The 12,421-nt window shown below is 45.0% G+C and overlaps 1 protein-coding gene across 11 annotated transcripts in view; it reads left to right on the top strand.

The window, feature by feature from the left end:
* Positions 1-12,421, top strand: part of ABLIM1 (actin binding LIM protein 1) — a 283,821-nt gene that overhangs the window by 116,312 nt on the left and 155,088 nt on the right. The window contains exon 1 of one of the 11 annotated variants that reach the window (XM_077877524.1): positions 8,560-8,781. The exons of the other annotated variants lie outside the window; for them this stretch is intronic. Within the exon in view, the coding sequence (XP_077733650.1) occupies positions 8,766-8,781 (16 nt within the window). The 5' untranslated portion in view covers positions 8,560-8,765. Of the gene's footprint in view, positions 1-8,559; positions 8,782-12,421 lie in introns of those variants that run through there. 11 annotated transcript variants of the gene reach the window in all.

A 12,421-nucleotide genomic window follows, 5' to 3' on the forward strand; every position in this document is an offset into this window, starting at 1 on the left:
CTGCAACCATGCCTGCTCCCTGTTCCTCTGGATCCTGGCCAGGAAACGGCCATCACATAGTGCAACTTTGCTCACAGCTTCCAGGGGCTTCCCACCTCACTCACATATAAAACCCAAAGTCTTTGCAAGATCTCCATCCTCGCTGCCCTCCACAGGGGCCTTGAACATACCAGGTAAGCTCCACCTTAACCTTGGCTCTTACTGTTCATTCTGTCTAGAGTGCTTTTTTTGCTCAGATGTCACATGGCTGATGTTCCTACCTCCATTAGGCCTACTCAAATGACCCTTCCTCAAAGGGGCTTTCCTAGGCCACCTGCTTAAAACCCCAATTCCTTCATCCCATGCATTATTCTTCAGCCTTGATGTTTTCTCCCAGAGTTATTATCCTTTATATCATTTATAATATTTTATTTATATATTTTATTATATCAGCACCCCCTTCCCCAACTAGAATGTAAGCTCTATCCAGCAAAGATTTCTATTTTGTTTACTGTGATATCCCAGCACCTACAACAGGTTCTGACACTTAGTAAGCACTCAGTCAGTACTTACTGAATGAGTGAATGGGCTGAGGAGAATAACTTTGTCTCTCTGGGAAGATTTCCTAACACCGACATCCATTCTTGCTTCACTGGTGGGCATCACATGCCTTCACTCATTTGGCAGCAAAGGTCATATGCTAAGGTATCAGGAGGTGCTAAAATTCTTCAAGACATTGTAAGTTAAATCCCCCAGATTCAATATTTTCAAAAGGTTCCTGATATCCTAAAATAGTTTTGAAAACTGGGATTTTATGGTTTTCAAGCCTATCCTATTTTGTTGTATTTTGATGAAGCAGTTAGAAGCCAAACCGTAACAATTGTTATGGCCTTTCCTCATACTTGGTCTCAGCGTGGGGCACTTTCATCTCATTTGCAGGGCCCCCTGCAAAAGGAAAAGAAGGGGTACCTTGTTTAAATTGCAGGAATCAAGTACCATTAAAGGAACTAAAATATAGTTTAGTTCTCCTGCTCCAAGATGCATATAGGGGTTCCTGGGTGGCTCAGTCAGTTAAGCATCTGCCTTCTGCTAAGAACATGATCCCAGGGTGTTGGGATCGAGCCTTGTATCAGGCTCTCTCCACTCAGTGGGGAGTCTGCTTCTCCTTCTGTGTGCTTTCTCCCTTGCTCTCAATTAAAAATAAAATCTTTTTAAAAAGTTACTAAAATATAAAGCCTTTTTTCTTATTCCACACTCTTTCTCACTTTCATAGTGTTTTTATTTGCTATTAAATGTCCCAAATAAAGTAAAATTTTATTTTTTTAATATTTTAAAAATTTTATTTATTTATGAGAGAAGGAGAGAGAGAAAGAGCGTGTGCACATGCGCAGGACCAGGAGGGGCAGAGAGAGGGAGAGAGAATCTGAAGCAGATTCCTCACAAGTGGAATGTATTATTACTGTTCACAGAGGAGACTGCTGAAACCCAGAGAGAGCAAATGGGCCCAAGGTCACTTAGCCTACGGTGGAGCTGGGATTCAGACCCTGGCTGTGTTTGATCAGGCTGCCTGTGTGGCCCATGTGACATAGTGACATAATCACTGAGTAGAGGTAAGACATCAGTTTTGGCCTAATGGTAGGTAATTGTGCAACCTTGGACAAGTCTGCCTTAGGACTTAGTTTTCATCTTACATACACATGAAACTGATGCTGATTTTTTCCTATATGTTATAGTGTTTCCCAAACCACAGGGTTGGGTGCACAGCACCTTCTCTCCTTGCATCAAGAACTGAAGAAACCCACTGAGATTTGGTTTGGGTGACAGTGCCGCCCTTCTGGTGGCAGCAAACGTGCTACTGGCTGTGGACTTGGCATGCCTGTCCCACAGATAATGGATGAAATGTCAGGGGAGAATGAGAAGTTATTAGAGAGGGAGACAAAACATGAGAGACTCCTAACTCTGGGAAATGAACAAGGGGTAGTGGAAGGGGAGGTTGGTGGGGGGATGGGGTGGCTGGGTGACGGGCACTGAGGGGGGTACTTGACGGGATGAGAACTGGGTGTTATACTATATGTTAGCAAATTGAACTTCAATTTTATATATATATATATATATATATATATTTTTTTTTTTTTTTTTTTTTTTTTTAAAGAAAGAGGTTATTTTATGGGAGTGTGCCAGAGAAGGAAGGGGCATAATTGGAGTTGTAAGGCTAAATGGGAGAGGGCAAATGGAGGTTTGTAAACCTTGCAGGGATCCCTGGGTGGCGCAGCGGTTTGGCGCCTGCCTTTGGCCCAGGGCGCGATCCTGGAGACCCGGGATCGAGTCCCACGTCGGGCTCCCGGTGCATGGAGCCTGCTTCTCCCTCTGCCTGTGTCTCTGCCTCTCTCTCTTTCTCTCTCTCTCTGTGACTATTATAAAATAAAATAAAAAAAAAAGAATAGTTTCATTGACCTAAAAATCCCTTGCTCTGTGCCTATTCATCTGCCCCTCCCCCCCCGAACCACTGGCAATCACCAATCTTAAAAAAATATATATATATATCTGATCTAATCACCCTTTCCCTAATTTTTAAAATTATCTTTCTATTTAAAGCATAGGAATGCCAGTCCTTGAGAATGATTTGACAGGGTGAGTGAATTGTATCTTAAAAGACATGGTGTGTGGATCCTGGGCACACCATCCTCCCCTGTCTAGCGAAGGACAAGCCCAACAGGCCAAGGTTATGATGTTGTTTACCTAGGAGGTCCTATCATAAAAAGGTCAAGAACTGATGAGGGATAGGTATCAAGAGAAGATTATTCTATTCAAACAAGACAAAATGCAACATCATTTCTATCGTGCCAGGTTTATTTTGGAAATGCCAAAGACCTCAATGTACATTGAGCACGTCTTAACTAAAAAAAAAAAAATGTGTGTGTGTGTCTGTGTGTGTGGTTGGTTGGTTGGTAGAGGGAAGGAGAGGCTGTTTCATGACCTTCATGGAAGGGAAGGCCAAACAGAGCAAAGGGAGGGCCTGTGGCTTTGGATTCTGACAAATCTCTTTCCTCATGTGTGAAGTGTAACAATAATATCTCATCCAGTTGGTATGGGGATTAAATGAGGTGATAAATGTAAACAGACTAGGATGGTGGCAGACACATTATAAACATTCTGTAAATGGTGACAAAAGTAGTATTGAGAGTTAGTTCTTAAGGGAACTTGGTAAGATGACTATCTGATTACATTTCTTTTCAGCCTGCTTTCTCTCCAAGGTAAATTATGGGTTTATATCTTGGCCAATACTTTCAAGCAACTGCTAAATTGACTTAGGTGTGAGACCAAATTGACTTTTGTTTTATTTGAGTTAGATTTTCAAATCAGTCTATTTGACTCTAAAAATGAATGCTTATCTAGTATTTTGACTTACTATGATGAGCTAGGGACGTTTATTGTTAATATTCATTAATACAGATATTCACATGTGATCCCTTCCCTCAGAAAGCTCAGAGCCTTTTTCAAAAATAGACATGTAAATCCTTCATTGCACTATAGTCAAGCCCAGAGCCCTGGTGGCACTAAGTGTCAGAAAAAAGGGAGTATTACTAGGGAAGCCATCACAGTTCCATATGATAGAAAGTGACTGTTCTTTCCCACCACCTGTAAATATTTTTACCTAGAAAATATGAAAGAAAAAAAGCTAACAATAAACTTTTTTCTTAAAGGGGCTTTTCCCAAGCAATTCAGAGCTATTTCTGTATTTCTTGTGAACTTCTCACATGCCTCAAATTAGGCTACAATCCGTGAAACTCTACTATCAAGAGATCCTTTGAATTCGGGTAATAGGTTCTAGTACATGTGTAGGGAAATGGCTTGTTTCATGCTCACTCTGCAGTTTATAACTTCAGTGGTTTATTTATAGGAAGCTTAAAATATACCTTAGCAATTTTTCTTAAGCTGCAAACTATTGCTCAGGTCTAAAATCAGAATTGGCTTCTGAGAAGGACCATGGGGGAAGTTTTGCATATAAATGTGAAATGATTCTACTTGAAGAATTCATGGAAAATAATTTTGTTGGGCATTGATTCTGTGAGATTCATATGGAAAAAATCCTAGGAATTGTATGTTGAGGACATGAGAGTAGGATCATGAGGGCTCAGACATTTAGGAATTTATCTCAGGCCCTATGAAACTCTGGAATCATCACTTCCAAAAATTTCCATTAAGATCGCAGTGAATGTCGGGATGATTATTATCTTAGCCAACTGAGAGAGGTTGCTGTTTAGATGTGGCAGCATGGTGTATAGCTGTGTTTGCACATCTCACATTCATTTACTTCCTGCTTTACAGGCCAGTGTGCTACGCCAGTGGTCCTTAGTCACTTAGGGAGCTGGCTGCAGCTTCAGCCTCCTCTGCAGAGAATCTGAATCATCAGATCTTGGGTGGGAACCAAGTGTCTGCATTTAAAACATCCCTAGTATTTCCATCCTTGGAGGTCTGCAAACTGTACCTTTGGGAGTCTAGAAAAGCGTGAAACCCTTCTTGTCTTCATGGAACTCACAGCCTAGTGGCAGACATGAAGCTATGACTACAATCCCCGATGGTTGAAGTTACTTAAAATGCTGTGTGTGAGATGAACACTGCTATCATTTTATTCTATGTATCAGGCAAGTATCTAAATAAACTAATAAACATAGTTCGTTGGACATGCATACACCAACCCACCTAATTTGGAGGAAGGAAGGAACATCATTGGAAACAGTCTATGGCAGACTTTGAGACAAAGCCAGTCTTTTGAACTTAATTTGGAAAGGAATGGTAGCTCAGATTTGAGATTCTGACTGCGTTAGTTCTAGGGTCCTACCTCCTTAGCATGTTGTTCAGAGCCCTCTGAGACCTGCCACCCCAGCCTCAGCTTGAGCCTTTCCCTCTTCTCCATGAACTGTGAGTTACTTGACATCTTCTCCTTCCCCATTACCTCTGCATAGAATGATCTTTCCCTTCCTTCCTTCCTTTTCTTTTCTTTTCTTTTTTTTTTTTTTTTTTTAAGATTTTATCCATTTTTTCATGAGAGACACACAGAGAGAGGCCGAGACACAGGCAGAGGGAGAAGCAGACTCCTTGCAGGGAGCCCGATGCAGGACTTTATCCTAGGACCAGGATCATGCCCCGAGCCAAAGGCAGATGCCCAACCACTGAGCCACTCAGGAGTCCCTTTCCCCTCCTCTCATACTCTTACTCCTCCTGGAAGCCTCTCCCGGCTCCCCGCTGGGTCCAGCACTACCTGGAACCCGCTGCACCCCGCTTCTGTCTTTGACACATTCCTAACTTCATTGAGAGCATTAGTGTGCATGCATCTCCTCCAGTAGATGGTAAGCAACTCCAGACCAATAGCTTCTCTTTTCCTGTGTTTGAACGGCCGGCCCAGTAGTACCTGGCACACTGGGGGTGCTCCATAAATGTCTGCAGTGAGGGTGATTGATATAAACATGAAAGAAAAAGCAAATAAGGAACTCATTCTTGAATTTGCTTTCAGCCAAATTCTGCTAGAAAGGATTTTGCATGCTCTCTTGCCAATGGGTCCCTCGGGATGTGTGCTACCTGGAAACCTGGGGTCCCAAAATCAGGGAGGGGTCCTGAGATTCCTGCCGTACAGGTGCACAAGCAGTAGGCTATCTGTGGCTCTGTTGAAGGAAGAGGACAACGAGGAAGTGAACTCTGCCAAGTTGCTTGTTTTCTGGTTGCAACATTTCCCTCTTTGCTGGCATAGCTTCTACTGAAATGATGTACTCTTGAATTTTTGCCAGGAGTGGTTGTATGCTACCAAAGCTTTTCTCTCCCACAAAATGGTTTCTGTCCTTCGGTCACTTGTGGACAGCCCTTGCTTCGTTTCGTGAGCAAATGCAAAAGGCGGCAGTGAGTCAGTTTGGGTGAATAAAGCAGTTTGGTGAATAAAGCAAATAAAACCCTCTGGGCTGGTGTCTGTATTATGAAGTCTTATCTCATTTGCGTGAAATGAAATGGAGATAAGTTCTTTGGAAATCATCTCTAAAAATAGGAATAAGAAGTCCTGCCATCTTGTGAACCTTACATTTTTCATATTTTCTTGATTTCTTTTGCTGCACTGCAAAGTAAAAAAAAAAAAAAGAGTAGAAAGTATCTACATTCTGGTTCTGTTCTCTGAGCTCTTAACTGTTTGACCAGAGGCAAGGAGACAAAAACAATTTTGTTTTACTCTCCCACATTCCAAAAATAACTTTAGTAATACCCTCTTTGGTTATCTTAAAAGTGCCGAGTGGATGCTTTTATCCTAAAGTAGCAGTGTCTGAGTGTTGGGAGGAACTTTAGCCATATGACTGTTATTTAGCAACTAAATGCTGGTGACTCATTCACTTTGTGGTGCAGGAAAATTCTTTCCACGGAAAATGCAGGAGGGAGGGAATCTCTCCGAACCACTGTGTAGTATTTTCCTTTAGAAAAGGCTTCTCTGAAAATGAATAGGCACCAACTGTCACTCTGCTAGCTTAGTCTCTAACGCTACCCAAGAGCCTTTCTAAATCAGGGTTTCTGTGCATTTTATCCACCAAGGTATACAGGTAGGTTCAGAACTGTAATAAGGGACCGGTTTGGTTAATAAATCTCAGGATTAAAAATTGTCATGCCGAGTAAAAGAGAAATTGAACTAATTGCATTTATAGTATTTGGAACACGACGTAGGATTGGATTTGGACTAGAAACCCACTGGTGTTTTACTGTCATGTACCAGCTGAGAGAGAGCAAGGGAGAGGTGAAAGACTAAAGAGCACTATTCCCTTAGCTTTGAGCCAAATAACAGGTAAGCCTTGGAGAGACCCCAGTGCCTAGGCAGCAAAAATATAATAAAATAAATTCACCTGCTAGGCTCATGGCACCAATCTAATTCTACTTCTCTGAGGTTAATTTTGCTTGTCAGCATCTCTTTATGAGCTCTGAGGGTGATTAGGGGTGGGAGAAGCGGACAAGTGCAGTTTTAGTGCATGAAAATCTGGGATTGTAAAGGGCTTGTCCCCTCCGTGCTCTTGAGCCCTGTCCATCTCCCTGGACTCATGGGGTTGCTCTAACGTGTGGTGCGGATGTATGAATGGAGGTTGGAAAAGCTGTTTCAAGGCTCTTCAGCACTTACACTCCAGCTGGCTGCTGACTTAGGAAAAACATGACCCATGGGGCTACAGTGGGGGCAGGGAGCACCGTGGGCAGAGTCTATTTCATAGAAAAGACGATTCAGGGGTTGGAGGGGACTTAGCCCTTACAGGCAGAGACACTCAAGCTATTAATAGTAAAGCCCTGAGTCACAGATGTAGGAATGTCACAGCTGCTTGAGATCTGCTCCTGTTACCCATCAGAAAACCAGCAGTAAAGGGCCCCCTCACCCGATGAAACCTCATTCCAGCTATCAACAACCTTCCCAAGATGAGGCAGGTTGATTGACTTCATTCCTTTCTGTTACCCTGGCGCTCTTAGACCCAACACGGTACAATATTTGCAGTAAATACAGTCTAATACTGGCTGTGCATTCTGGTTGGGAAAGATGTGTTGGCCATCTGCTGCTCTCCCCAGAGTGGGGCTATGTCTGTCTTTTTGTCTCTTGCTCATCACATTTCTCCCACATGGTGGATGTATGTGATGTGCGGCCGGTCGAATGATCTAGGTCTGGGAGACAGGTGCTGGAGTGGGGTGGGCATGGGCTTTGAAGATCCAGAAGTCCTCAGCTCCCTGGAGACGGACCTGTGACCCTGTGGGTCAGAAATCAAAAGCCTTGTCAGCAGCCACTGCGGCTGTGCCAGGCTCCCAGGGTGGTGGTGGTAGAGGGGGTGGAGGAGGGTGTGAGGGGTGTGGCTGTTTGCCCCCCTTACCCTCCCTCATCTATACCCATATCCAAGGGGCTTGTCTAGAAAACTCCAATGAAGCAGAGAGAGAAGGTGGACGTCAGAATCCTACCTAACTGGATAAGTCAGATTTTTGCTTTGATCCTGAATTTGATCCTGGAAGGATCTGCAAGATCCTCTTCCCAGGCTGGGCTCTCCTGGTCTCTGTCCCCTCTGGCTTCTCCCCACGCCCCCAACCATTCAGGAAAACCATGTTGGGGGGTGGCGGGTGGGGGGGAGGGGGAAGCAGAGGTGAGCTCCAGGCCAGTCTCTATTCATCATAATTGAGCCTCGAAAGTCGAAGAAAATGAACTTGGTCGGAGTCCCTGGCATTATTTTTGTCTGTTTTTCTCCTATGGTTAATTTTATGTAGTCAGTGTGTCCGAAAGGAGCCGCAATAAGAAGTGGGAGCAGCAGTAACAGAAAACTAATGCGCTACCAATTGACTGGTTTTTATTTATCGACACAGTCCCTGGGCTGCTCCTCGGCCCCCCTCTCCTGGCAATCATTTATCAGACTGCGGGAGGCAGCGTTTCGTTGCCCGGTTTTCCCCCAGGCCCCGGCGCGAGGAATGCAAAGTGGTGTCAGTGACCAGAGATTAGGACGGTGGAATTTTGCATTTGTTGCCGCGGCGGCAGCTGCGGGCGAGCGGTTTCAGCCGAGGGCAGAGTCCCCGAGCTGGGCGCGGCCGCTCGGCGGCGGTCGCGGGGCGGGCGCGGGAGCTCGGCCCCCCGGGCTGGGGGCGGGATTTTAGAAAAAGCAGCCCCGGACCTGCGGGCGGATGCCGCGGGCTCTTGCTCGCAGCCGCGTCTGCAGCCGCCGACCTGTCCGCCCAGGAGCGCTCCCGCCCCGACCCTGCATTCCTGTTTCCTTGGGCGCTGCTCGCCAGAGGACCCGGTTGCCATGGTGAAGGAGAAAGGTAATTACAAATATCGATCCCCGTGCACGCTTGCAGAAGTTGCAATGCTGTGCGGTGCTGCAGGGCTCGGCCACCTAACGGGGGTGGGGTGGGGTGGGGTGGGGGTGGGGGGGGGATGATCAATGGAAAGCCAGGCAGACATATTCTTGGGGCGAGAACCTCTGTATTGTGAAGTCCTGAAGAACCTTTCATTTAGCCGCGGCGGTCGACGGCACATCCTATATCTGGGGTGTTTGCACAGCTGAGCCCCTGGATTGTGTGTCCCTTTTGATTGTCATTGCATCTTGAAATTTTTGTTGTGTTTGACAGTTGCCTCCCTGCCCCCATCCCGGCCTCCATTCTCTTCCTTGCCCCCAAGCGAATCAGTAAGTTCATGAAGATGTGAGACGAAAGGGTCCCCCTCCCCGGTGTGTGCTGCGCTGGGACGTGCCCAAGCCCAGCTGGGATGGGCTGGAAAGAGAAGCGAGCTGTTCTGCAGGTTTCAGGTGTGCTGCTTTGATCACCTGGCATCCCTAATCACCCCTCCAAGCATCTCTTAGAAAGGATGCAGGGCGCCTGTCAAAGCCGGCAAATCAAGTGGCAAGGAGAGTGTCAAAAGGGAGAGGGTGGGGGCACTCTGCGCAGGTGCACATTATTTACCAACTGGGCGTGGTCCTGAAATGCAAGTTAAATCTTTCAGAATCGAATTATAGCTTAAATTACTAGCATGTCTGGAACATGCAAAAGAACCTAGCAATCTTTGATTTTTTTAAAAAAATTATCCAAGTAATATATAAAACAGATCTTAAGAAAGTGAAATGCTACAGAACAGAGAACCAAAAGTGAAAGCCTCTTGTCCCTACCCTGTCCGCCTCATTCCACCTTTTCTCTAGAGGTAAAATTGTTGATACTGTGTATCTTTCTCAACAGGAATAAGATAGGAGGAGTATAAAAATGGGATCGTTCTATCATCTTACTGTGACTTGATTTTTTTTTTCCTCTTAATAATGTGTTTTAGGGACTTTCACCACATGATATTATAATGTGAGTAACCACCCTTTTGATTTTGCTCTTTGGGAAGCTAGGATTTATTACGCCACACTTTCTTGCTATGGGACCTAACTTCCTCCCTAAATACGGATATCTGTTCTTTTGGGGCTGTCTTGAACCATTTCAATGATTTATCTGTATCTATTTTCACTTGAAGCCCCTCCAGGGAATAACTTTGAGGTGAACATGCTGAACTCCAATTGATCCTTGTTGCTGGAAACTCAGTTTGGTTTTATTATACTAATGGATGGGCTGGAGAAACAGGGTCACGACAGCTCGCAGCGCTAAGACTGCACCTTAGGACAAAGAGATATATGGTTCTGCTCTATCCATTCTGCTCCTGTGTATCTTTCGTAATCACGTGCGTTAGCTTTGGCCTTTCACTGAGTAAGTGGTAATTGAGTGAAATGTTTGGGTGCGAATAAAGATGCTTCTAATGACATGCCCTCTCTTTTGGGGATGTTTTCAGGAACCCCCAGAGTAACAAAAACAGATGCTGACCTTTAATAAAGGCCAGGTATCTTCATTTGTACCTTCTACTCAACTGGAACAACCCAGCCCTGTTGCTAATGGATTTGTTTCCCCAATATAAGTAATTTATACTCGATGGGAAAGGAGATTATAAAAGCCACTTCTTGATTCCGTTCCTGTGGGGCCCATGAAAGCCCCAGACTTGTTCTTTGTGGTGGATATATCACAGATCAGTGGTCCCCAAAGAGCAGCTCTCTTTCTAAGTCCTTGCAGATGCCTTAGAAGTCAGACCAATTGCCTGGGTTCACATTTGCTTCCTAACTCGGTAGCCGTTGTCTAACTGGAACATTGGCAGGCCATGGAGAGGTCACATACTGGTATTATCTTAGCCCTTAGCCACTGATTAAAGGCTGTTCTTTTTTATTTTGAGGTCTGGGCCAGTCCACACTTCTACGTCCCAGCTCTCTGATGGCACCAATCTTAGCCAGCGACAGAGGTAGGCAGGATTTGGGGCAGGTATACAAGAGCTTCTGTGGAAAGAAAGGAATTCCATCATGGCTTTGGAAGTGAGAGGGGCACAAGGGAGCACGTAGTCCAGGCATTCATCCTAGAGATGAGAAAAATGGCATTCAGAAAGGGTAAATAAATTGTTTAAGGTCACACAGAGGCTGATTGGACCAAGGGTTCAACCTCTGTGTTCCATCAGATGGTGTGTAGGGATACTGACTGCACTTGGCACAGTGTGTTGACATCCACGGGCTCTAGGGGCTCTCTCACTAAACGGGGAGCCTCTCACAAGCAGCGCTGTGTCGCCATCTGTAAATCACTAGTGCACAGCTTACTTGGGCTCTTACTTAGGCCCATCATAGATTCTCAACAGTTGAAACAGGTTGGCTTGTGCTCAGAGCTGGGGCCTGACTCAGTTCCAAAACTCTCCTGGTCCTCTCCATTTCTTCTTGCTCCCAGAAACACCTTGATTCTTCCTCCTGTAGCTGACACAAATCACCCTTGAGCAGGCTTGCATGGTGGGAGCATCCATCCTGAGGAACATGGGGGGCCTTATGAAGGAGGGATGTAGATTCCCTGTTGTGCTCACCACTTAGGGCTTAGCTCACATTGATTTGATGCATCCTTTTCTCTGCTGGGGAAAGTTTGCATATATCTGCCTGGTTTGGGGTTGACCCTGACTGGAGAGCAAGCTTGCTGGCAGATCACACCTCTGCTAGGGTAGAATGGCATTTGCTGACATATTTTGAGCCTCCCTCTCTTCTCCTAACCGCTGGCCCGTCCACTTCCAGTTGCAGACACTTAGTGATCCAGGAATCTTGAGGAAACAGTTATTTCTCTAGGTGTTCAAGGACATCTTACCCTTCCTGTATCCTGTATCATAAGTAGGAGAGACTTTTGTGGGTTTATCAGTCAATATGTCTTCCCTAATGCACTCTCATCAACCTAAACCCCAGAGGCCCCTACACTCATTTAAAAGCTATAATTGTCTAGCTTATGTGTGTGTTCTAGTACAAGTTTTAAAAGTACAAGAGGGGTTTATTATTTTTGTTCTTGTTTTTTTCTAACAAATACTAGAGATTAAGTTAGGTGAGCACTCATCTAATTGAAATAATAAGGGATGCTTATGGTTTGGAAACCATGTGAAAGAATAAGAATTTGGCTGTGAGGGAGACACATGAAGGTAAGGAGGATTTTACATCTGGGCACATCGTTTTTTGTTTTCTTTCTTTTGTGTCTTGGAAGCCTTTTGAGACCGTCGGATGGCCCAACATGCTTTTAAGGTAGAGTGGGATCCAATGAAACTTATTCCAGTCTGCCCTTGAGGGAGAGATGTTCACTCTCCACCTGACATTCAGGTGAATCACACACACACACACAGACACACACACACAATCTTGCTTCTTGGTAGCTTCTGAGAACAGTGGTGTATTGTGTCTCAAATGTGTTCTACAGACTGGCACCAAAGTAATCCTCTTAGGACACTGCTGTCATCATATTTCCAGCTCAAAAACCTAAACGAGTGACAAGGTAAAGTTCACAACTTCCTGCTAACCACTGAGAGTCCTTAAGTCCTGAGCTTGCCTCCTTCCCACCCCTATCTGAGCCCATCTTGTTTTATTATTTTTAATAT

The sequence above is a fragment of the Canis aureus genome, chromosome 29, assembly GCF_053574225.1.
Source record: "Canis aureus isolate CA01 chromosome 29, VMU_Caureus_v.1.0, whole genome shotgun sequence".
Classification (NCBI taxonomy): Eukaryota; Metazoa; Chordata; class Mammalia; order Carnivora; family Canidae; genus Canis; species Canis aureus.